Source organism: Oncorhynchus kisutch, unplaced genomic scaffold, assembly GCF_002021735.2.
Source record: "Oncorhynchus kisutch isolate 150728-3 unplaced genomic scaffold, Okis_V2 Okis04b-Okis11a_hom, whole genome shotgun sequence".
Lineage (NCBI taxonomy): Eukaryota > Metazoa > Chordata > Actinopteri > Salmoniformes > Salmonidae > Oncorhynchus > Oncorhynchus kisutch.
Genome location: NW_022261981.1, coordinates 779,110 through 806,364, shown reverse-complemented (window position 1 = coordinate 806,364; position 27,255 = coordinate 779,110). Strand labels below are relative to the sequence as shown.

The following is a 27,255-nucleotide window of genomic DNA, read 5'->3' as shown; positions in this document are numbered from 1 at the left end:
GCCACGACAGGACAATGTCAACCCTGGTTGTTCATTGTGACTCCTGGAGGACGAACATCAACCTATCAGGATTCTCCTCAAGTAAGGACCATTGTTCCAAATGAGACGTTAGGTTCAGGAATAAGGAATTGATTAACCACTGTACTGCAGAAACCTGTCACACACACACACACATGGAGTTTAATGTCATGTTCTACTGCATTGATTAAGCACACTGACGGTATTCTTCATTTGAAGTTGGCTGCATCGAAACAGACAACAGACACAGCCAGTGGACTCTCAGCTATCAAAACATTTCTGGCATCGGTTTTCTTCTTTACTTTATCTTTGTTTCTATGTATTGAGCTTTTATTCAATAAATGTCTGTATGGGCACTCTCCCCCAACAGTAAAATGAATTGATCTTGTTTAGGATTTTTGAGGTTAGGCCATTACCTGTTTCTCTATGCACCATGGCAGGCAGCGGTGACCTCAACATAACTCATGTCTGCATTTCCATTTCTGAGACAAAGTATGCTTTTTACCAAATCATTTTATCACTAAAACCATTTGCTTTGTCACATGCAGGGCCCAGGGCAATACAGGTTGAGCTTCCATGTGAGTGACTAAACATTCTACTGGGTATACAAGCAGACTGTATGATATTTTTAGAATACAGGTTGAGCTTCCATGTGAGTGACTAAACATTCTACTGGGTATACAAGCAGACTGTATGATATTTTTAGAATACAGGTTGAGCTTCCATGTGAGTGACTAAACATTCTACTGGGTATACAAGCAGACTGTATGATATTTCTAGAATACAGGTTGAGCTTCCATGTGAGTGACTAAACATTCTACTGGGTATACAAGCAGACTGTATGATATTTCTAGAATACAGGTTGAGCTTCCATGTGAGTGACTAAACATTCTACTGGGTATACAAGCAGACTATGATATTTCTAGAATACAGGTTGAGCTTCCATGTGAGTGACTAAACATTCTACTGGGTATACAAGCAGACTGTATGATATTTCTAGAATACAGGTTGAGCTTCCATGTGAGTGACTAAACATTCTACTGGGTATACAAGCAGACTGTATGATATTTCTAGAATACAGGTTGAGCTTCCATGTGAGTGACTAAACATTCTACTGGGTATACAAGCAGACTATGATATTTCTAGAATACAGGTTGAGCTTCCATGTGAGTGACTAAACATTCTACTGGGTATACAAGCAGACTGTATGATATTTCTAGAATACGGGTTGAGCTTCCATGTGAGTGACTAAACATTCTACTGGGTATACAAGCAGACTGTATGATATTTCTAGAATACGGGTTGAGCTTCCATGTGAGTGACTAAACATTCTACTGGGTATACAAGCAGACTGTATGATATTTTTTGAATACGGGTTGAGCTTCCATGTGAGTGACTAAACATTCTACTGGGTATACAAGCAGACTGTATGATATTTCTAGAATACAGGTTGAGCTTCCATGTGAGTGACTAAACATTCTACTGGGTATACAAGCAGACTGTATGATATTTCTAGAATACAGGTTGAGCTTCCATGTGAGTGACTAAACATTCTACTGGGTATACAAGCAGACTGTATGATATTTCTAGAATACAGGTTGAGCTTCCATGTGAGTGACTAAACATTCTGCTGGGTATACAAGCAGACTGTATGATATTTCTAGAATACGGGATATAATACATCATCCATAGATAAAGATGTTCCTATGCATTTCATATCCAGTTAAAAGGCAGGTGTTGAACATCAGCCTCAAGGCAATAATAACCTGAAAGGCACAATGAGAGCTCATATAGGCACAGTGTACGGCACACCAATGCTTATAGGCAGGTGGAACAACACACAATGCAGCCATGCTAATGTGTTTGCTTAGAAAACACCTATTTTCAGGCCTCTTTGAAGTATAAAGCTAATCATACACATGTCCCAGATCCATGCCTACTGATTGGATGATGTCCCATATCCATGCCTACTGATTGGATGATGTCCCATATCCATGCCTACTGATTGGATGATGTCCCATATCCATGCCTACTGATTGGATGATGTCCCAGATCCATGCCTACTGATTGGATGATGTCCCAGATCCATGCCTACTGTATGGATGATGTCCCAGATCCATGCCTACTGATTGGATGATGTCCCAGATCCATGCCTACTGATTGGATGATGTCCCAGATCCATCGCTACTGATTGGATGATGTCCCAGATCCATGCCTACTGATTGGATGATGTCCCAGATCCATGCCTACTGATTGGATGATGTCCCATATCCATGCCTACTGATTGTTTTAAAGACATGTCAGGCATCAGAGTCCACAGATAAAATGGATTAGTGTTTGTCTAATTCAACAGGAAGCAGCAATAACCCAACACACACACACACAGAAACTTCTTACTGAAAGTAAGGAACTAACAAATCAGCTAGAACAGAATAGCATAGAACACAATAGAAAAGAATAGAATAGAAGACTAGGACAAAATAGAATAGAACAGAACAGAGTAGAACATAATTTGTATTTATTTATTTATTTATTTCACCTTTATTTAACCAGGTAGGCTAGTTGAGAACAAGTTCTCATTTGCAACTGCAACCTGGCCAAGACAAAGCATAGCAGTTCTACGCAGACAACAACACAGAGTTACACATGGAATAAACAAACATACAGTCAATAATACAGTAGAAAAAAAGGAAAACAAAAAGTCTATATACAGTGAGTACAAATGACGTAGGATAAGGGAGTTAAGGAAATAAATAGGCCATGGTGGTGAAGTAATTACAATATAGCAATTAAACACTGGAATGGGAGATGTGCAGAAGATGAATGTGAAAATAATAAAATACTGGGGTGCAAAGGAGCAAGATAAAGAAATAAATACAGTATGGGGATGATGTAGTTGAAAGGTATGTTTACAGATTGGCTATGTACAGGTACAGAATAGAACAAAATAGAATTGAAGAGAACCGAATAGAACAGAACAGAATAGAACACAATAGAATTGAATTGAACCGAATAGAACAGAACAGAATAGAACACAATAAAATAGAATAGAATAGAACAGACTAGAATAACATATAAATACTTCATAAATGGCTGCTGGTATGAAGGGAGGTACCAAGGAAGGTAAGGGAGGTAACTAGTGTTTACTTCAATGGCATGACTTATTTGTGTGGAGGTGGAGTTCTTTATCTGTTGCCGAAGTTCGTGAAACTATTTTTACTCTGACCATGTATTACTGTTTAAACGTACATACTACATGACCAAAAGTATGTGGATACGTGCTTGTCAATCATCTCATTCCAAAATCACGGGCATTAATATGGAGTTGCCCCCCCCCCCCCTTTGCTGCTATTACAGCCTCCACTCTTCTGGGAAGACTTTCCACTAGATGTTTGAACATTGCTGCGGGGACTTGCTTCCATTCAGCCACAAGAGCATTAGTGAGGTCAGGCACTGATGTTGGGTGATTAGGCCTGGCTTGCAGTCGGCATTCCAATTCATCTCAAATGTGTTCGATAGGGTTGAGGTCAGGGCTCTGTGCAGGCCAGTCAAGTTCTTCCACACCGATCTCAATAAACCATTTCTGTATGGGACCTCGCTTTCTGCACAGGGGCATTGTCATGTTGAAACAGGAAAGGGCCTTTACCAAACTGTTGCCACAAAGTTAGAAACACAGAATTGTCTAGAATGTCATTGTATGCTGTACCGTTAAGATTTCACTTCACTGGAACTAAGGGGCCTAGCCCTAACCATGAAAAACAGCCCCAGACCATTATTCCTCCTCCACCAAACCTTACAGTTGGCACTACGCATTGGGCAGGTAGCGTTCTCCTGGCATCTGCCAAACCCAGATTTGTCCGTCGGACTGCCAGATGGGGAAGAGCCATGGAAACCCATTTCATGAGTGTTGCAACCGAGAATGGACGATTTTTATGCATTATGAATTTCAGCACTTGGCGGTCGTGTTCCGTGAGCTTGTGTGGCCTACCACTTCGCGGCTGAGCCGTTGTTGCTCCTAGACGTTTCCACTTCACAATAACAGCACTTAGAGTTGACTGGGGCAAATTTTAAGAACTGACTTTTTGGAAAAGTGGCATCCTATGACAGTGCCACGTTGAAAGTCACTGAGCTTTTCAGTAGGGAGGAGATTGCATGGCTATGTTCTCCATATAATACATCTGTCAGCAACGGGTGTGGCTGAAATAGCCAAATCCACTAATTTGATGGCGTGTCCACATACTTTTGTATATATAGTGTATATGAATATCTCTTTGAATATCTAATCTCTTCTTTACCAATAGCTATGGTGGAGACTGGAGAGAAGGAATAAAATACCAGTTTAGATTTAACAATGTAGTTTTCAGGTATTCCATGTAGTTTTTCCATCATATATTTATCATGCAATTAGCATAATCTCTGTACCCACTTGTTATGTCTTTTACAGAATGTGTTGAAGTTGTATGGGGTCAATGGTGTGCCTGCAGATGAAAAGGTACCACAGGCTTTTCTTCATTCTTAGATCAGTTGTGAATAAACCATGAAGTTACAAACAAGGCTAGATGTCCATTATCACTGTGATGCTGCTGGCCCTCCACTTCAACTCCACTTCACCTTGGGCTTTGGTTCTATTAGGCTGACAATATCTCAGAATAAAGATAGGCCTACTTATTATTTTCAAACTACACTGAACAAAAATATAAACACAACATGTAAAGTGTTGTTCCCATGTTTCATGAGCTGAAATAAAAGATCCCAGAAATGTTCCATACGCAAAAGAAAGCTTATTTCGCTCAAATTTTGTGCACACATTTGTTTACATTCTGGCTAGTGAGCATTTCTCTTTTTCCAAGATAATCTATCCAACTGACATGTGTGGCATATCAAGAAGCAGATTAAACAGCATAATCATTACACAGGTGCACCTTGTGCTGGAGACAAAAGGCTACCCTAAAATATACAATTTTGTCACATAACACAATGCCACAGACATCTCAAGTTTTGAGGGAGTGTGTAGTTGGCGTGCTGACTTCAGGAATGTCCACCAGAGCTGTTGCCAGATAAGTGAATGTTAATTTCTCTACCATGGGCCGCCTCCACCGTCGTTTTAGAGAATGAATGAAACTGAGGAGTATTTCTGTCTGTAATAAAGGCTTTTTGTGGGGAAAAACTCATTCTGATTGGCTGGGCCTGGCTCCCCAGTGGGTGAACCTGTCTCCTCAGTGGGTGAACCTGGCTCCCCAGTGGGTGAACCTGGCTCCCCAGTGGGTGAACCTGGCTCCCCAGTGGGTGAACCTGGCTCCACAGTGGGTGAACCTGGCTCCCCAGTGGGTGAACCTGTCTCCTCAGTGGGTGAACCTGGCTCCCCAGTGGGTGAACCTGGCTCCCCAGTGGGTGAACCTGGCTCCCCAGTGGGTAGGCCTGTGTCCTCCCAGGCCCACCCATGACTGCGCCTCTGCCCAGTTATGTGAAATCCATAGATTAGGCGCTAATAATTTTTTCCAATTGAATGATTTCCTTATATGAACTGTGACTCAGGAAAATCGTTGGTATTGTTGTATGTTGCGTTTATATTTTGGTTCAGTATATATTAAATAACTATTCCTTATGTTCCTTGTGAAAAGATTTGGGATAAACATTTCAAGCACCATAGAGTTCATTCTAACTTGGTGTAAACCTCTACATGAGCCCGTCAGCACCATAGGTTTCATTCTAACTTGGTGTAAAACTCTACATGAGCCCTTCAGCGCCATAGGGCTCATTCTAACTTAGTGTAAAACTCTACATGAGCCCTTCAGCACCATAAGTTTCATTCTAACTTGGTGTAAAACTCTACATGAGCCCTTCAGCACCATAGAGTTCATTCTAACTTGGTGTAAACCTCTACATGAGCCCTTCAGCACCATAGGTTTCATTCTAACTTGGTGTAAAACTCTACATGAGCCCTTCAGCACCATCCTCAAGGAGATTGCAAAACATTCTGTTGTGGCATTTGAGTCTGAGACTAAAATAGACCCCAACTCCTATGGAACTATCTAGCAAAGCCTAGGTACAATTCAAGGTGGTGATCAAACTCACCAAGAAAACCCATAATATTGACTATCAGGCAACATTGAGTTGGAGGTTATAGCTAGCAAAGTACTGTATTTCATCCCCAGTTCATGTTCTCGATCAATAAATCAATATTTAATCCATACATTATGAACATTATTGTTGGCAGAGGAAATGGTTGGCTCCAAATTCTAATTTAACACAGTGTGGATGGAAGAAAACAGAAAAGATAATGAAAATAATTGAATTACTCATTACATAATTTGAGCACCAGTTTATTTTCACATGAATGATGTACTACTGTATGTGATGTTCTTAGTCAAACAACAATACTTAAAATAATAATAATTAAAATTAGAAAATTATAAATATTGTTTTCTCATCCAAATTGTGGAGCGTTTCCATTGTAATGCCTTCACCGGTGGCGGACTTGGGGTCCTCCATGCATTCCAGTAGCCTAATGAGAGAGTGGGAGGGTCAGTCAGTCGGTGCGACTAATAAGGACACGAGGATCTAGTAAGAGATCCCATTCTCACTTTTATTTCTTTACAAGTGTACTTTGGAATAGGAACCGACTATTTTTCCAAACATGCGTTCATAAGCGTTCATGGATTAATGCGTTTTTATGCCGGAGGAAACTTTCTCACCAATTGTAAGTAGACCGGTTTGGTTTGATATTCATAATTTACAGGTTGAATAATAATGGCTGCTTGAAATCCTCCTCTGTAATGCCATGTATCGATACGAACTTATAAGTAGGGTCGTTGGTTAGTGCGTCTAGCCTTGTCGTAGTTTGGCACTTTAGTGGTTTTGCGCACAGCTTTAGTTCATGTTCTGGAACTTGTCTGTCTTTACGGGACGGCTTCAGTCACTCGAAATGATTTATGAACATTCCTTTACGTTCGTGTAAATAGGCTATACTGTGTGTAACACTTGTGTAGCATGCAGTTTGTCCATATGCTCGCAATAACCGTATAAGGCTGCAGTGAACGGAATGCATAATTACGCGTAATTTGGTAAGTATATCTAATGATTGAGGAGCCTTGAAAATGTGAAAATATGAATACCGCATAAATGGAATAGACTATCATGGAATGTCTCGTCCGCTAGTTCCAAACAATCTGAGTTGCAGCTGTGGCGCTTTTCAATGTCCGACAGATATTATCACTGGTTTGAATTGTGAGATTGGCACGTTTGAGGAATTTGGCATCTCTCCATCGAAGTTGTATTTTGTCAGTTGGCATCATGCGCGTGATCTCATCTCACTATGAACGTGATCTGTGTCATACTGACCCGGGACAGTTATGTTCAGGTTCAAATTCATAATTTAGACTAGTTCTACATATCCGACCCCATTCTATTTGTTTCAGTTTGGTATAGCCTACAAAGTGTGTCTCTTCTGTTTAGCCTATTTTCCTGGTGATATGATTGCGCCATAATAACGCAGCAACTCTTGCAGTGGACCTGTCGCACCTTGCTCTCACGCCTTCAGTTGAGGTCTGCAGTGGAGCATTGGTTATTTTCAACTGTGATACGACACACATTACATTTGCAGTAAACACTTTTCGTTATGGGGTAGAAAAGGCGCGTCTCATTTTACAGTTTTCTGTGTAATAGATTACTAATACTTCACATACTTCAAAACAAATGTATGACATTCATTCATATGTTACTGTAAGATGTAGGCGTACTATTTGAATAACTAACTTGTGTTTTATTTTAGGTTTTGAAGAAGTATCTTCTCTTGCATCAGAGAAGACATGAGTTGCTTGCTCAAATGGGCAGCTTTCCTCTGGATCGCACATACCATTCCCTGCACTGTTGGAATGGCATTGAACGAAAGAATAGGTATGTATCTAACACAGGAGGCTGCTGAGGGGAGGACAGACCATAATAATGGCTGGAATGGAGTGAATGGAATGGTACCAAACACATGGAAACCCTGTGATTGATGAGTTAGATACCATTCCATAACAAAATAACATGTTTTATTGTCACATACACCAGATAGGTCCGGTGAAATGTGTTGTTTTACAGGGTCTGTCATAGTAATACGGCGCCCTTGGAGCAAATTAGGGATCAGTGCCTTGCTCAAGGGCACTTCGGCATATTTTTCCCCTTGTCGGCATGGGTATTGAACTAGTGACTTTCAGTTACTGGCCCAACGCTCTAACCGCTAGGCTACCAATGAGCCACCAACCTCCTGTGGCATGTAAGGACACTGTCACCAACACCAAGATGACTTTGATCTCACAGACACCCTCCTTAGGCTTAGTTTACAGTGGGAAGACATTTTGGGAGCTATGTGGTACACACCGTTTTGGAATGTATATTTCATAGCACACACTAGGCTAGGCTATGTGGCTGTGCTCAAGATATTGTCTGAAACAGGCAGTATTGTTTACATCCCTTGAAATACATATAGCTAAAAGATAACTACATTACAGGTTATTGCTACCCGTTTGAGTTGACTTTTGAGTGGCACTAGCATGCCCTTCCAATAACCTTGGGCTAACATTGGTGTTGTCACAGTAGATGATCATGGTCAGATTTTGCAGACAGGAACATGGCAAGTCATTTGTTTGCAGTTTTAGCTACAGTATACGGTCTGGGTCATGTTCAGTTGGCACGAAACTGAAGAAAACCGTCACAAAAAGACAAACTGGGAAGTGGTATTATTTGAACTTGTCTAATAAGAAACACCCGTTAGTGTTTTCCATTGCACGATGTTGTGAAACGTTTTGCTGCACGACCCCGTAGCCATGCCCCAGTCTCCAAGAGGAAACATGGCTCAATAGAAAAAGGGTCAAAGTTGAGCCCAGTTATAGTTAGGTCTCTTTCACCACCTCTAATTAACAACACTTCTACATCCCTGTCTGGTCTGTGTGAGGCTGCGGCCCAAATGGCACCCTGGTCCCCATAGGGCACTGGTCAGAAGTAGTGCACTATATAAGGAATAGGGTACAATTGGGGACGTGGAGTGCATCTTAATGAATGGGTGGATAGTGATGACTAACAACCACTGATGTGGTGAGTGACTGAAGTGCCCCTCCACATGGAAAGACACTGGTCACGTCACAGGCTGACTACTATATTGCAGTAGTCAACCAATGGTTATGTGCCAATCAACCAATGGTTATGTGCCAAGTCCTCAATCTCGCTGTCGGACATCAGATCTCAACGTTTTCGTCTTTGATGACTGAAGTGTTGAGAAGGTATTCTGCACTTGTTTGCTGTCTGCATCTTCATTTTTACTTCCATGAATATGAACCTTGTATGGCTGATGATGTTATCCCTGTTTTCTAGACAACTCTAGATGTCCTCCATTGAAAGTAGACAAGGACCTGTTTTCCTACAGTTTAAATGGTCCACAGCCAGAATTCACCGGTAAGAATTATAGTGTTATTGTGTGCACCTCCCTCAATTGAAATAAATCCATCTCTCTCTCAATGGTTACATACCAAATGGCACCCTATTCCCAATATAGTGCACTAATTTTGAACAGGGCTCATAGGGCTCTGGTCAAAAGTAGTGCACTATATTGAGAATATGGTGCCATTTAGGACACATCAATCTGTTTGGCTCTGATCCAGGGGGGTAATAACGTTCATGTCTCAGACGTGTCGTGAAAAACATGAATATGTTCACAGGTTATGTAACACAGAACAGAAATACTCTGTAATTGAGCCTGCGCTAACAGACGTGCACCAATTTGTTTGAGGGAGCACTGATGGTCAAATCTATTGTCTTTGAAGTAATTATGTATAAATGAACTATATTGTACCATAGGAATGGATCAAACTGGACAGGAGTTTGATGTAAATCTAGAAAGTCCAGACTCAATCCATATTGTTGGATCACCGCACTGTTCAAAACAACACCTTGTAACAACAAGTGCCAGTTTGCTGAGCACAGATCATCTCCATAGAAAGTGTTTTTATTCCAGCTCAGGACGAGGCTGAATCTATGTCAGTGAAGCAGAATTCCTGAGTTTAAACCAGCCCTTCTCGTCCTGTTGTCTCTTTTCTTTCAGGTTTTGATCTGACAGAAAAGTTTCTCCTGAGAAAGGGGACAGTGACAGAGGAGCGGCCATCATTCCGGCTGGGGAGCAGCCCCCTCATCAAGCCAACAGAGTGAGTAGTGCCAGGCTGGCCCAGGGGGACACTTGGGTGTGACTGGAGGGTAGTTTCATTACTCTGGCCTCACACTTGTTGAGATAATCACCGATCGAGTCATTCAGATCTCCCCTCACGGTTGAATCCTTCAAACAGTATGCATGACAGCAGTTTTGTTGTTTCGCCAAAGCTTGCTAGTATCCATGAAATGGGCGTTATCTCTCTAGTCGCTGAGCGTCAAGTCTGTGTGTTTCCTCTGTTCCCTCTCCTTTCATTGAAACTAACTGCTCACTGATAGCTAGAGGAGGGAGACATAAACTCACAGAGTGAGTTGAGCTGGGCCTGCTGGGTCAGGGACATCTTGGGTGTGACTAGAGGGTGGTCTGGCCAGGTCTATTTGGACACTAGTTACTGTACGAGTCTGTCAGTCAGTGTGTGATCATGTTGCTTTGTTTTGGAATTGACTGATGTCCTGATCCCTCAGGCCATGAGGCTGTGCTCTGTTGGAGCGGTTTCCATTAAGCTCTGGCTTAACAGCATACAGTACAGCACAGGTGTAGGATCTTAATTTGAGCCAGTTTGCTACAGCAGGAGAAGAATCCTGCAGCAACAGGAACATCTGAACCATTATATTGTGGATTATAATGAATGGACGTTTTTTTAGGGGTTGATACATTTTTGTGATAAAGAATCAAGTCTGAATTTTCAAAGTTGAAATTTCAAACTTGAGAATCCTTTTAAAATATCAAATACACTACACGTTCTAGTTCTCCTGCAACAGGGTGATCAAGTTAAGATCCGACATCTGTAGGTTGTGTACTAATGATCAAGCTAATGGCCGCGTAGTGTTCTTTACTTGACATAATTGGAATTGCCAGTCAGAGTAGAGGCTGTGTGACTGAACACTTTATTGAAACAGGCTCTGGCTTTAGGAGATATACTATAGAGACACGAGAGTAGGCTTACATTAATGTACTAATGGACTTTTACTACATTAAGTGTACTAGTGGTTATACTAATGGATGCATTGTGCTTTACTTGAGCTACTGTAAGTCAAAGATAAATATATGTTGGTGGTTTGTATTATGTGAGAACCAGAGGTGAGGTCATGGACGTGCTGGTGTTTATAGTCTATCATGAGAGATAATACCTCAAGCGAACCACCTATTTCGGTTCTGTTTGTCTAGCTTCTTCCAATGGATCTCTATAGACTCTGAAGGAGAGACATACTGCACAACATTCACAGAGTTGTTTAGAGAGTTTATCCATCTATTAAATGGACAAACTCACTCACATAAATCAGTCCCCCACATGGCATAGACTGCCTGGACTGGCCTGGGATTTGAAAACAAGCCAGGAAGATATCGGATTACCGTTGCAGCAAACAAATATTTTCTCAGGGTGTAGGTTTGCCGCCTCCTGTTCAGCTGATATGTGGAATAAACTAAGGTTCCACGCTGGCTCACTGCAGGATGACATCTCGTGTCATCAAGAGAGAGAGATCAGAAAGAGAGAGAGACCAGAGAGAGACAGAAAGGATACCCGAGAGAGAGAGACCAGAAAAAGAGAGAGAGAAAGACCAGAGAGAGACAGAAAGGATACCAGAGAGACCAGAAAGAGAGAGACCAGAAATATATACCAGAGAGAGAGAGAACAGAGAGAGACAGACAGAGAGAGACCAGAAAGAGGGAGACCAGAAAGAGAGAGAGAGAGACCAGGGAGAGAGAGAAATATATGCAAGAGAGAGAGAGAGAGAGAGAGAAACCAGAAAGAGAGATAGAGAGAGACCAGAAAGAAAGAGAGAGATACCAGAGAGAGATAGCTGAAAGAGAGGGAGGGAGGGAGAGAGAGAAAAAGAAAGAGAGAGAGGGAGGGAGGGAGAGACACGGGGTGAACCCTGATCCAGCCTACACAGATAATTCCATATGCTTTGGTTAACAAGGGCAGACCGAGATGGACTACGCTACTGCAAGATGTGTAGAATCATTTGTACAGAATATTGATATACATTCTGATTTGAGGGAGGACCATTACTCAAGGGTAAAGATAACCACCACTGGTGGCTATAGCTTGAAAGGGTGCGTCCCAAACGGCACCGTGTTACCTACAGACCTGGTCAAAGGTAGTGCACTATATAGGGAATGGAGTACCATTTGGGACTACCCTGCTATGTATGTATATGGCCTCCCGGTGATGTTTAAGGTGCAGGGTTTTTTTAATAGCCATTTTAATAGATTGTCTAGAGATGAAGAACTAAGTCATATTGATTTAAGGTCAACAGCAGGGGGGGAAACAGTGTCACACCTGTAAATGATTTGTATGTGTAGAGACCTGGTCATGTGATATACTACCGTGGTATATATACAGGTATATGATGCTACTGTGGTATATATACAGGTATATGATGCTACTGTGGTATATATACAGGTATATGATGCTACTGTGGTATATATACAGGTATATGATGCTACTGTGGTATATATACAGGTATATGATGCTACTGTGGTATATATACAGGTATATGATGCTACTGTGGTATATATACAGGTATATGATGCTACTGTGGTATATATACAGGTATATGATGCTACCGTGGTATATATACAGGTATATGATGCTACTGTGGTATATATACAGGTATATGATGCTACTGTGGTATATATACAGGTATATGAATTCCTACTTTATGTTTGGGCTCCCCCCTACACCCCTCTGAGGGTTAACCTGTGCTGAACATGGAGTATAGGACTCTTCTTCACTTCTACTTGCTCTGCTCTGTGACAGTCCTGTGTGGCTCAGTTGGTAGAGTGTGGTGCTTGCAACACCAGAGTTGTGGGTTTGATTCCCACGGGGGACCAGTATGAACATGTATGTACTCACTACTGTAAGTCTCTCTGGTTAAGAGTGTCTGCTAAATGACTACAATGTAACTGATATACCTGTTTGCTTTTTACTGCAGAGACTCATGTGGAATCATCAGTAGAACTGGAATGAGAAGCAGTATTCACATTATGTAGGATCTTATCAAATGAAAGTGTGTAACAACGAGATGTCTATGAGATGGATGGACGATACCCTGCACGTTTAGTGGCAGCAGTGGGACGGTTTCCCCAGCTGGTTTAGGAAGACCAGTGCTTTTCACAATATCCATTGTTCCATCCGTATGGTTTTGGCTTTGCTAAAGAACGACCTGACCTGTCGTCCTCCTGGGGAAGACAAGACGCAGGATATTCTTTGTGTTTTACAGTACATTACACAACTGTAAACACACACACTCACTGTCCTGTCCTCTCTGGTCAGTGAGAGGAATCACTGAGGCAACATGTTTCTGCAGCCAGTCCCTGTATATCCTCTTCCTCCTCTATGGCCTGGGCTGGCCTGCTGTGCCTGAACCTGTTGGAAGGAGATCAGAGTGAAGGAAGGCAGAGAAACAGAGAGAGAAGGGGAGAGTGAGAGAGGGAGGGAGGGGAGGGGGAGGAAAGAGACTGACAGACATACAGATAAATGGGAGGGGGAAGGGGGAGACAGAGATCGATGCTGAGAGAGATAAAGCGGGAGAAGAAAAGAGCGCGAGAGAGAGAGAGCGAGAGATAGAGAGGGGGTGAGAAAGAGGGGGAAGAGAGAAGGGAGAGGGAAGAGAGTGTGTGTGAGAGGGGGAGAGGGGGTGAGAAAGAGGGGGAAGAGAGAAGGGAGAGGAAGAGAGTGTGTGTGAGAGGGGGAGAGGGGGTGAGAAAGAGGGGGAAGAGAGAAGGGAGAGGGAAGAGAGTGTGTGTGAGAGGGGGAGAGGGGGTGAGAAAGAGGGGGAAGAGAGAAGGGAGAGGTAAGAGTGTGTGTGAGAGGGGGAGAGGGGGTGAGAAAGAGGGGGAAGAGAGAAGGGAGAGGGAAGAGAGTGTGTGTGAGAGGGGGAGAGAGAGGGCGAGGGAAGAGAGTGTGTGTGAGAGGGGGAGAGAGAGGGCGAGACACCTCATTCATCCAATTATCTGAGTACTTTGACAGGTGATGTTGCCTGTCAGCTGGGAGGTCCGGTGGAGGGGGACTTGAGAAGGAGGTAGGGGGGACAGCATGAGGTGCAGGGGACCTCCCCTTTCTCCCCTTCCTCCTCCCCTTTCCTTTCTCCCCTCCTCCCCTTTCCTCCCCTCCTCCCCTCCTCCCTTTCCTTCCCCCTACCACCACAACCTCCAAACATCTCTCTCTTTACTCAGGAAAGGCAGAGGGGCTCGACTTTCTGGGCCTGGTTAATGTTCTGTCCATCTGGCAGCTCCCAGGCCAAACTGATACTCTTACCCAGAGTAGGATCTCTCCTCTCTTAGTGGACTGATTGTGTGATTAATACTGTTTCACAGAGATGGAGGGATCTCTCCTCTCTTAGTGGACTGATTGTGTGATTGTACATTGTGTCTGTATGCCAAGATCAATGACAGGTTCTGGAGTTCAAAATGAAATCAAGTACCACTGCTGTCTGTCTGTCTGTCTGTCTGTCTGTCTGTCTGTCTGTCTGTCTGTCTGTCTGTCTGTCTGTCTGTCTGTCTGTCTGTCTGTCTGTCTGTCTGTCTGTCTGTCTGTCTGTCTGTCTGTCTGTCTGTCTGTCTGTCTGTGATTCTGTCTGCCTGCCTGCCTGCCTGCCTGTCTGTCTGCCTGTCTGTCTGTCTGTCTGTCTGTCTGTCTGTCTGTCTGTCTGTCTGTCTGTCTGTCTGTCTGTCTGTCTGTCTTTGATGCTGTCTGTCTGTCTGTCTGTGATGCTGTCTGTCTGTCTGTCTGTGGTGCTGTCTGTCTGTCTGTCTGTCTGTCTGTCTGTCTGTCTGTCTGTCTGTCTGTCTGTCTGTCTGTGATGCTGTCTGTCTGTCTGTCTGTCTGTCTGTCTGTCTGTGGTGCACACACAATTTTGTATGTTGGTGCTATGTCAGTGAGTTATGGATGGTGCTGCTGGATGGTTGTGTTGTTGTCTATTCATGAGTGGGTTTGGAGGTGTTCCATTTCTATATCTGTGTGTTACTGTACTCTAGCCTGTAGTGTAAGTCTCACTGTGTTACTGTATTATGCCCTGTAATGTTAGTCTTAGTGTGTTACTGTATTCTACCAATGTAATGTTAGTCTTAGTGTGTTACTGTATTCTACCCTGTAATATAAGTATGTGTGTTACTGTATTCTACCCTGTAATGTTAGTCTCAGTGTGTTATTGTATTATGCCCTGTAATGTTAGTCTCAGTGTGTTACTGTATTCTATCCTGTAATGTAAGTCTCAGTGTGTTACTGTATTCTGCCCTGTGATATAAGTCTCAGTGTGTTACTGTATTCTATCCTGTAATGTAATTCTCAGTGTGTTACTGTATTCTGCCCTGTAATATAAGTTTGTGTGTTATTGTATTCTACCCTGTAATATAAGTCTCAGTGTGTTACTGTATTCTATCCTATAATGTAAGTCGCAGTGTGATACTGTATTCTACCCTGTAATGTAAGTCTGTGTGTTACTGTAATCTATCCTATAATGTAAGTCTCAGTGTGTTACTGTATTCTACCCTGTAATGTAAGTCTCAGTGTGTTACTGTATTCTACCCTGTAATGTAAGTCTCAGTGTGTTACTGTATTCTACCCTGTAATGTAAGTCTGTGTGTTACTGTATTCTACCCTGTAATGTAAGTCTCAGTGTGTTACTGTATTCTACCCTGTAATGTAAGTCTGTGTGTTACTGTATTCTACCCTGTAATGTAAGTCTCAGTGTGCTACTGTATTCTACCCTGTAATGTAAGTCTCAGTGTGTTACTGTATTCTACCCTGTAATGTAAGTCTCAGTGTGTTACTGTATTCTATCCTGTAATGTAAGTCTCAGTGTGTTACTGTATTCTACCCTGTAATGTAAGTACAATTTCTATCTTTCTTTTTAACTTTCTTTTTATCTCTCTCAATATTCTGTCTCTTATGACACCACTGAACACATCAGTGAAATTGCAAATTCACTGTTTCCAACTGGGGTTATTCTCTCGCTCTCTATATTCTCTCTTTCTATTCTTTGTTCTCTCTCTCTATTCCACCCACACACACACTTTTGAGTTTGAAAGAAAGTGCTTGTGTTCACACTTTCTTTGATTGTTTGCATATTCATAGTCTATGCATCAACGAGGTAACATATTCGTTCCGAGCTTGATCTGGTTGTGCTTCTTGTTTGTTTCTTGAACACGAGCTGACGATGCAAGTCATTTTGGAATCCATGATTAGATTTCTGTCAGACTCACTTTGTCAAAGAGTGAAAGAAGAGGACAAATAAAATCGTTTTCAGAAAGTTTTGTCACTAAAGTGGTACCTTGTTTCTACCCACAACCCCCCAGCAGTAAGAGGGAAACATTTTTAAATCAATATTTTGACGGTCAATCTTTTTGTAGGTGAATGAGAAATATTCATCAAATGAAGCACTTCTAGACCAGAGGCTAGAGGATTCATAGACAGGTACCACTGGACAGGCACCACTGGACAGGAACCACTAGACAGGCACCACTGGACAGGCACCACTAGACAGGCACCACTAGACAGGCACCACTGGACAGGCACCACTAGACAGGCACCACTGGACAGGCACCACTGGACAGGCACCACTGGACAAGGAACCACTGGACAGGCACCACTGGACAGGCACCACTAGACAGGCACCACTAGACAGGCAGCACTGGACAGGCACCACTAGACAGGCAGCACTGGACAGGCACCACTGGACAGGCACCACTAGACAGGCACCACTGGACAGGCACCACTAGACAGGCAGCACTGAACAGGCACCACTAGACAGGCAGCACTGGACAGGCAGCACTGGACAGGCACCACTAGAAATGCACGACTGGACAGGCACCACTAGACAGGCACCACTAGACAGGCACCACTAGACAGGCACAACTGGACAGGCACCACTGGACAGGCACCACTGGACAGGCACCACTAGACAGGCACAACTGGACAGGCACCACTAGACAGGCACCACTGGACAGGCACCACTGGACAGGCACAACTGGACTGGCACAACTGGACAGGCATTCAGAAAGGAGAGGACTTGGGGGGGAAAGCAAACGCTGTTCAAAAACCAACTCCACTTGATAGGAGCATGTGTTTGAGCCACAGATGGTAAGCAGTGGAGGAGGGGGGGTGTCAGTAACGTATAACCCTTGACCTCTAACCCTTAGGGTTCAAGTGTTCCAGTGTAGATAATGTGTGTAAATGACCTCAACAGGCTCATTTACACATACTAACATTAGATAGAAATACAGTGGCATGTGAATGTATTCACCCTCCTTGGCATTTTCCCTATTTGGTTGCCGTACACCCTGGAATGAAAATATATTTGTGGGGGGGTTGTATCATTTGTTTTACACAACATGCCTACCACTTTGAAGATGCAAAAGGGTTTCATAGTAAAGGGGGTGTATAAATATGAACGCACCACTTTTCAGTTTTTTTTTAAACAAGTTCTTTTTTTCATTTTCACTTCACTCATTTGGACTATTTTGTGTATGTCCATTACAATGACATTCAGATAAAAATCTACTTAAATTACAGGTTGTAAGGCAACAAAATAGGAAAAATGCCAAGAGGGGTGAATACTTTTGCAAGGCCCTGCACCGTGAAGAACAGCTCTCCCCTGGAGAACAGATTGCAGCTCAGTGAGACCTGTGATATTAAAGGTTCGATGGAAATTAAAAGTACATGTTTTAGTCCCCTCTCTGGGTTCAATTAGTCTAATTCCTTCAATGTATCTCTCTCCTTATTCCATACACATAACTATCCCACTGGGAACACATTGGTTGAATCAGTATTGTTTTCACCAACGTGGAATAGATGTGGAATTGCCGTCTGTGCCCAGATGGGATCTCTGCTGTTTTATTCAGGAATTCCAAATCATTCTTTTAGGTGGAATCTCAGGGAATAAACGTCTAGTTTTATGAATAGTCCTGCTCATCTCTCTCCATTCAATTGCAATATAAATGTTCTCTTTTTGCCCCAAGGCGACGATTCACCTTCCCAGTCTCTCTCTTTCTCTCGCCTACCCTCAGAAAGCATTTGATCTTTCTGTGGCTTTAACCTCGCTGCATATATATTTTAATCGTATGCTGTGTCAACGTTCTGTGAGAATTCAAGGGACACACAAGGCAGGAGGGGTATGTCTCTGAGAGAATAGCTCATGAGCTATGAAGAGGAGAACTCATTTCCGGCCTATCTGAAGTGAGCTTAGTCTCTCGCTTACTCTTTAGTTACCTCTCTCTCTCTCCCCCCTTTCTCTGTGTCGCTTGCTGAATGACTCTCTCCATCTCCCCCACCTCTCTCTCTCTCTCTCTCTCTCTCTCTCTCTCTCTCTCTCTCTATCTCTCCCTTCCTTCCTTGATCTCTCTCCCCATCTCTATTCCACTCTCTCTGTTGCCCTCTCCTTCTCTCTCTCTTTCTCTCCCCATGTTTTCGAATGGCCTTGTCATTGCATCATTGCTATTTCTGCTAAACTTGAAATATTGTGTTTCTGGTGCTTCACTTTTAGCTGTTAATGCATTACTATAGTCTAATCTGAGTCCCAGGTTCAGTTTGAGGGGTTAAAGTGTTGGTTCAACAGGATGGAAATAGGAAATAGGAGGAGAGAAGTATCAGTGAAAAAATGGAAGAGGAATAGTGTTAGTGTTTCTGTAATGAATGAGGTTCCATCTACAGTGGGGAGAACAAGTATTTGATACACTGCCGATTTTGCAGGTTTTCCTACTTACAAAGCATGTAGAGGTCTGTAATTTTTATCATAGGTACACTTCAACTGTGAGAGACGGAATGTAAAACAAAAATCCAGAAAATCACATTGTATGATTTTTAAGTAATTAATTTGCATTTTATTGCATGACATAAGTATTTGATCACCTACCAACCAGTAAGAATTCTGGCTCTCACAGACCTGTTAGTTTTTCTTTAAGAATCGCTCCTGTTCTCCACTCATTACCTGTATTAACTGCACCTGTTTGAACTCGTTACCTGTATAAAAGACACCTGTCCACACACTCAATCAAACAGACTCCAACCTCTCCACAATGGCCAAGACCAGAGAGCTGTGTAAGGACATCAGGGATAAAATTGTAGACCTGCACAAGGCTGGGATGGGCTACAGGACAATAGGCAAGCAGCTTGGTGAGAAGGCAACAACTGTTGGCGCAATTATTAGAAAATGGAAGAAGTTCAAGATGACGGTCAATCACCCTCGGTCTGGGGCTCCATGCAAGCCTCATCAATGATCATGAGGAAGGTGAGGGATCAGCCCAGAACTACATGGCAGGACCTGGTCAATGACCTGAAGAGAGCTGGGACCACAGACTCAAAGAAAACCATTAGTAACACACTACGCCATCATGGAATAAAATCCTGCAGCGCACGCAAGGTCCCCTGCTCAAGCCAGCGCATGTCCAGGCCTGTCTGAAGTCTGCCAACGACCATCTGGATGATCCAGAGGAGGAATGGGAGAATGTCATGTGGTCTGATGAGACAAAAATATATCTTTTTGGGTCTAAACTCCAATTGCCGTGTTTGGAGGAAGAAGAAGGATGAGTACAACCCCAAGAATACCATCCCAACCGTGAAGCATGGAGGTGGAAACATCATTCTTTGGGGAAGCTTTTCTGCAAAGGGGACAGGACGACTGCACCGTATTGAGGGGAGGATGGAAGGGGCCATGTATCGCGAGATCTTGGCCAACAACCTCCTTCCCTCAGTAAGAGCATTGAAGATGGGTGGTGGCTGGGTCTTCCAGCATGACAACGACCCGAAACACACAGCCAGGGCAACTAAGGAGTGGCTCCGTAAGAAGCATCTCAAGGTCCCTGAGTGGCCTAGCCAGTCTCCAGACCTGAAGCCAAAAGAAAGTCTTTGACGGGAGCTGAAAGTCAATATTGCCCAGCGACAGCCCCGAAACCTGAAGGATCTGGAGAAGGTCTGTATAAAGGAGTGGGCCAAAATCCCTTCTGCAGTGTGTGCAAACCTGGTCAAGAACTACAGGAAACGTATGATATCTGTAATTGCAAACAAAGGTTTCTGTACCAAATATTAAGTTCTGCTTTTCTGATGTATCAAACACTTATGTCATGCAATAAAATGCAAATGAATTACTTAAAAATCATACAATGTAATTTTCTGGGTTTTTGTTTTAGACCTATGATACAAATTACAGACCTCGACATGCTTTGTAAGTAGGAAAACCTGCAAAATCGGCAGTGTATCAAATACTTGTTCTCCCCACTGTATGTTGGTGGTACCATCCCCATTACATTCAGTGTTCACAATGTGCTAGAGATGTTCTGCCAGCAGTGTTGAACTGCAACGTCTGGGTTAACAAACCTATTGCCTTGTCTTCTTTGTTACCTTTTTGCATTTTTCTCTTCATAACAATGTTTTCTTTCTAAGCTATATACTGTAGTTAGCCATGGTCTTGTGTTTTCTAGTCTAGACCTGTATGTAAAGTAAGAGGAATTTAATTGAAGTTTGAATAAATGATTATTCGATTTGGAATGACAGGGATGCTGAAATGTAATCTGGCTGGATGAATCATGTTTGGCATTCTAGCTTTATATGTAAGTGGCCATTTTGCGCTAGGGGGCTATAGAAGAACGTTGTCAAGTGATTCCAGTTGATTGGTTTTCTTACTACACAGTCATAGAAAGCTATGAGACATCCAGCATGATTATTCATATTCATTCTGAATGTTTATTTTTGACAGTCCATTTAGCAAATTTAAATGCTAATTTTATGGGTAAAATCTTCTACGTTAGCTATTAATGCTCTTCCAACCAAGACTGAAAGTTCCGAAACAATATTTTCACTGTTAGGCCCATTGTTAAGTTTCATATATTTTTGTGATTCAATTTCACAATATGCAGCTCGATCAATGTACATTTTTACTTTCAGATTGATGTTCCCCAATGGTCTGTCCAGTGAATATTCTCTAGTTACCACCTTCCGGCTGAGGAAAACCACGAAGAAAGACCGCTGGTATCTGTGGCAGATATTCGACCAGACGGGAGGTACCCAGGTAGGTCTGAGTGTCCACTATAAGGATATTCATGATGTCTGGATGTATAGCATTGAATTGGGTTTGGATCTATATTGATTTATTGGTTGGTTGGTTGATTGACTGATCAGTCGATTCTCACTCACTCTGCCAGTTCGCCCAGCAGGTCAGTCGGTCCATTGGCTGGTTGGCTAGTAGGTCCGTTGGCTGGTAGGTCAGTCAAGTCGGTTGGCTGTGTGGTCAGTAGGTCGGTCTGTCGGTTGGTTAACCATTGGTTAATTGATCAACGTTTTCATGCCATGACTGATACTTGTATCTACCAGGACCCTGATGGTAATGAATGGAAGGCAACACTTTACCGGCAGGTATAAAGCTTTATAACTTGTTATGAGACAATATAATGTCTTACAATCTCCTCCGGCTCTATCTTCAGGTGTCTGTAGTGTTGGACGGTGCTAAACGAGCAGTGGAGTTCTCAGCCCGGGGCCTTCTGAAGAACAGCCTCCACTACACCTTTAAGAGCCGAGACCTGCACACCCTGTTTGACCGCCAATGGCACAAGCTGGGTGTGGCGGTCCAGAGCAGCATCGTCTCCGTTTACATAGACTGTAAACTAATAGAGAGGAGGCTGACAGACGAGAAGGATGAAATCGACCCCAGCGGATATACGCTGATTACAACCCGGGTGGAGGATGGACGGCCTGTAGATGTACGTTTAGCCACAATCTGGAAATATAACCGTTCTGAAATTCATAGACGGAGCATGACTGACAGTCAATGAGATCGACATTATACTTTCAAACATACAGTAACTATATATGGTTGCCTTCAAGGGCAATGTCTAGAAGGGTCCCAGCAAACCGGGAACATTCCCAGAACATTAGCTAAGATTCCCATTAAGTTCTAGTTAGGGTTTTATCTAACGCCTGGATGATAACATCCCTTTTGATAACAAAATATTTTATTTTTCAAAAAATATTTTTAAATGAAATATCGTTGGAATATTCTCCTTACATTCACTAAAATGTGTACAACACCTGTAACAATCATCACAGAACATTCCCCAATAGTTCTCATTGGGCTTCCAGGTAATGAAATAACACAGTGTACCAGTAATGTTTTCCCAGCAAACCAAAATTGACTCTTTGAAAGTTCCCAGAACATTCGTTAGGTTGTCGCAAATGTTCTCGTTACACAAAAACGGTCCATTCATGGTGATGAATGTTTAACATTTGCCTGATGTTGCGAGAGCATTCCTACAACACATTTAATCTGTTCGTTAAAGGTGGGATCATTGAGGGTTGTCGTGTCTTTGGCTAATCCGGATTAAGTGATATGACATGCTGTTCTATAAAATCCTTTCTCTGTAATTAATATTACCTAATTGAGCTAATCATGTAAATGTAATTAACTAGAAAGTCGGGGCACCACAAAATAATATTTATAGAGCTGTTATCTTCCAAATAAACTCTTAAAGAACTAGTAATATTTTACATCAATAGCAGTCAATATTCACAGTCACCTTATTTCAGTCTCATCTGAAAGTTGTAAATTCTAGGTTATCTTCACGAACCTCGGCTTACAAATTGAATCAGCAATACAAAATTGGGTTTAATTCTTTATTTACTAAATACCTAACTAATCACACAGAATTACATATACACATTGATTACAAATGATGTCATAAAGGAAAACGTCCCTAGCGGACGGAACAGATATGACAGCTGGTTACACAAAGTACAGGGGTTGGGTTTGAGTGAAAGAGCGGGAAGACTGAAGAACAAAGGGAGAAGCTATGTCTCTATCGGGCCGTAGGCAGCTACTCTATCGTAAATACAGAATCTTATTCATTCTAAATTACCACCCATTTGGAAAAGGAAAATGCAATAAATATTTACTCTGAGCTGCTCTTCAATAGGTTGGTGGTAGATGGAAGGCCGTGTTGCCCAACAGAGTCCTTTGTCCTTTGAAGAGTGTCCCTGGTGGTGAAACGGATACGTTGTAATGTCGTCATAGTGTGGTAGATGGGATACTCTGTCCGTCCTTTCCTAGCCCACGTTTACAGTTCAACATTTATACCATTCACAACCAAAGCTCACGCTGAGGTTGGCTTAGTTCTGTAGTTGACATGTTAGTCCTTTTCAACGTATGGACCGTCGTCCTATCATCCTCGGAACAGGAGGTTACATTTTCGTTAAGGCTTTATATCGTGGAGGGAGAGAAGGGTATGTTTCATAGTTTACCACCCATGTCTCTTCACAGGGGCGGGCCACTGATTAAGCAGAGCTCTAACCTTATGAAAACCCAAATCTCTCATTTGGAAGCTAAAACTACATTTAATCTTTTCACAAATAATTTTATATTTAAACATTTGAATTGCACAACAATTCCATGTGAATCTGAAAACTATCATGTGTAGTACTTTAATGCAGGCAATCCTTTTTACCTCATTTCTACCATTATGTTACATGTGCAACCAGAGGAAAAAAACTCTAGACCACCTTTGCTCCACACAGAGTTGCATTCAAAGCTCTGCCTCACCCTCCATTTGGAAAATCTGACCATAATTCTATCCTCCTGATTCCTGCTTACAAGCAAAAACTAAAGCAGGAAGTACCAGTGACTCGCTCAATACGGAAGTGGTCAGATGACACGGATGCTACGCTACAGGACTGTTTTGCTAGCACAGACTGGAATATTTTCCGGGATTCATCCAATGGCATTAAGGAGAATACCACCTCAGTCACCGGATTCATCAATAAGTGCATCGACGACGTCGTCCCCACAGCGTACATTTCCCAACTAGAAGTCATGGATTACAGGCAACATCCTCATGAGCTAAAGGCTAGAGCTGCTGCTTTCAAGGAGCGGGACACTAATCCAGACGCTTATGAGAAATCCCACTTTGCCCTCAGACGAACCATCAAACAGGCAAAGCGTGAATACAGAACTAATTTTGAATCCTACTACACCTGCTCTGACGCTCGTTGGATGTGGCAGGGCTTATAAACTATTACGAACTACAAAGGGAAACTGGACAGCTGTGTGATCACGTTGTCCATAGCTGATGTGAGCAAGACCCTTAAACAGATGTTGCTCACATCGGAAAGGCCGGATTACCATGACGTGTACTCAGAGTATGCACGGACCAACTGGCAAGTGTCTTCACTGACATTTTCAACCTCTGTCCGAGTCTGTAATACCTACATGTTTGAAGCAGACCACCATAGTCCCTGTGTCCAAGAAGGTGAAGGTAACCTGCTTAAATGACTACCGAACTGTTGCACTCACGTCGATAGCCATGAAGTGCTTAGAAAGGCTGGTCATGGCTCACATCAACACCATCATCCCAGAAACCCTAGACACATTCCAATTCGCGTACAGCCCCAACAGATCCACAGATGACGCAATCTCAATCGCACTCCACACTGCTCTTTCCCACCTGGAGAAAAGGAACACCTATGTGAGAATGCTGTTCATTGACTACAGCTCAGCTTTCAACACCATAGTGCCCCCAAAGCTCATCACTAAGCTAAGGACCCTGGGACTAACAACTCCCTCTGCAACTGGATCCTGGACTTCCTGACAGGCCTGTTGTATTCGGTGCATGTGACAAATAACATTTTATTTGATAACTGAATGTTTGCATAACTGGACAGTTTTTGTGTTTTGGGAACATATCTCTTGACCAGTCAGTGTTACCACAACCTAATGAAATATTCTTGGAACCTTTAAAGAACAGAGGAAATGTGTTCTGGGAACGTACTTGTAATATCTCGTGTTTTTTGCACCCTTAAAGAACCGTTCTAGAAGCGGAGGCCTAACTGGACAGCTTTTGTGTTTGGGGAACATATCTTTTGTGATGTCCCCAAAAGTTCCCACCAGACTGTTCCCACAACCTAATGAAACATTCTGGGAACCTGTTAAAGAACAGTTCTTGAATGTTCTTGAAGCATCAGGCAAATGTTTTATACAAGCATTCTAAAATAACATTTGCCGCGAACAAACAAATGTTCTGGGAACTTTCACAGAACCAATTTTGGTGTGCTGGGGTTGCTTAGTGTCGGTCAAAGAAACATGTTTCATATTTCAAAATATACATTGTTAGCATTTTAAAAAGTTTTTCTCTATATCTGAATCATCATAATGTCCCTAACAGATGTCTTTCTCTCCAGATCGAACTGCAACAAATCCTGATCTACTGTGACCCATACCTGGCTGAGATGGAGAACTGCTGTGAGCAGGCAGGATCTACGGTAAGATCTTTTACACTCCTTTTATGTACAGTGCACATTTTAGGACATACATGAGACCTTCGACGTGGCTTGATATACAGTAGAGCAGGGTTATTCAATTCTTACCCTATGAATTCCGGAGTACTTCTAGTTTTCTGTTCTACCTGATAATGAATTGCACCCACCTGCTTTCCCACATCTAAATCAGTCCCTGATTAGTATTATTTTATTTAAAAAATATATATATATATTTATCCGTTATTTTACCAGGTAAGTTGACTGAGAACACGTTCTCATTTACAACAACGACCTGGGGAATAGTTAGGGGGATGAATGAGTGAGGGGAGAGGAGGGGGGTGAATGAGCCAATTGTAAGAGGGGAATATATATTTTTAAAGCAGTGGAACTGGTTTCTTGGTCGATATTTAAATTTAAGGGCAATATGTAACATAATCTGGTTGAGTTGTGTTTGTTCTTCTTGAAAACTACCCAACTGAATGATGTTTCTTCCATAGGGGACATCTTGTCCAGGTTACTGTGCAATATCTTTGTGACAGCTGCTGATGTAAAACGGGATTTATCAATACATTTGATTGATAGATTGATAGATAGATATTCTTCTGTTAGATCATATTGCAGACCAGGTCAATGGTGAGTGACCTTACAGACTGTGGATGAATCCCAAATAGCACCGTATTCCCAGGATAGTGCACTACGTTTGACCAGAGCCCATAGGAAAAAGCGTGCAATTTGGACTGCTAACTGTGTTTAAAAGGAGAAGTGACCTTTGACATTTTGACAGTTAGGCCTACATGTATTCATAACCATGTTGTCATCTCAGTGAGTGTTGGGTTATGTTGATTCAATGTGCTAGGTCACATGTGGTCTATATGGTTGGAAATAGTGGGTTTCAGTGACCTCTCACCTTTGGCCTCTGACAGTTATAATATATATCCATAACCAGGATGTTATCTCAGTGTGCATTGAGTTTCAGTACTGGGGCTCAGTCAATATGGTAGGAAATAATGTATTGTCCTTTCCTCATTCCCTTGGGACAGTCATCTAGTTCCACAGTAATTAAGGTATCTCACTGGGTCAATGAATCATTGGACATGAACTGATTATAAATACGGTAGTGGTACTGGACTGTTATTACATTTCAGACTATTGGAGAACTGCATTTCAACATGTGTTGTATTATAATTGTCTGGTTTCCTATACCCAAATTAAGCCTACTCCTAAACTAAATAGCACTTTCAATGGAGATTTTACATTGCTTTCTAGACCAAAATTCTGTCTAGCCCTGGACTCAAGTTCAAGTGAACTAGAAAACATAATTGAATAACAACATGAAATGATTAGGCTTAAGGTGGTTCCAGGAAACTGGCCCTTAAATAGCAGAGTAATGTGTCTAAACAGTTTGTATGCAGTGGACATACAGTGCCTTGCGAAAGTATTCGGCCCCCTTGAACATTGCGACCTTTTGCCACATTTCAGGCTTCAAACATAAAGATATAAAACTGTATTTTTTTGTGAAGAATCAACAACAAGTGGGACACAATCATGAAGTGGAACGACATTTATTGGATATTTCTAACTTTTTTTACAAAATCAAAAACTGAAAAATTGGGCGTGCAAAATTATTCAGCCCCTTTACTTTCAGTGCAGCAAACTCTCTCCAGAAGTTCAGTGAGGATCTCTGAATGATCCAATGTTGACGTAAATGACTAATGATGATAAATACAATCCACCTGTGTGTAATCAAGTCTCCGTATAAATGCACCTGCACTGTGATAGTCTCAGAGTTCCGTTAAAAGCGCAGAGAGCATCA

At 42.3% G+C, this 27,255-nt stretch overlaps 1 protein-coding gene across 3 annotated transcripts in view; it reads left to right on the top strand.

Annotated features, from left to right (window-relative positions):
- The first annotated feature begins 6,536 nt into the window (after positions 1-6,536).
- LOC109876727 (collagen alpha-1(XIX) chain) overlaps positions 6,537-27,255 on the top strand; it is a 247,488-nt gene continuing 226,769 nt past the window's right edge. For all 3 annotated transcript variants that reach the window (XM_031813088.1, XM_031813089.1, XM_031813087.1), the window contains exons 1-7: positions 6,537-6,718; positions 7,790-7,914; positions 9,373-9,453; positions 10,100-10,199; positions 21,087-21,210; positions 21,623-21,898; positions 25,365-25,445. In XM_031813088.1, coding sequence (XP_031668948.1) covers positions 7,827-7,914; positions 9,373-9,453; positions 10,100-10,199; positions 21,087-21,210; positions 21,623-21,898; positions 25,365-25,445 — 750 coding nt within the window. In that variant the 5' untranslated portion in view covers positions 6,537-6,718; positions 7,790-7,826. The remainder of the gene's footprint in view (positions 6,719-7,789; positions 7,915-9,372; positions 9,454-10,099; positions 10,200-21,086; positions 21,211-21,622; positions 21,899-25,364; positions 25,446-27,255) is intronic.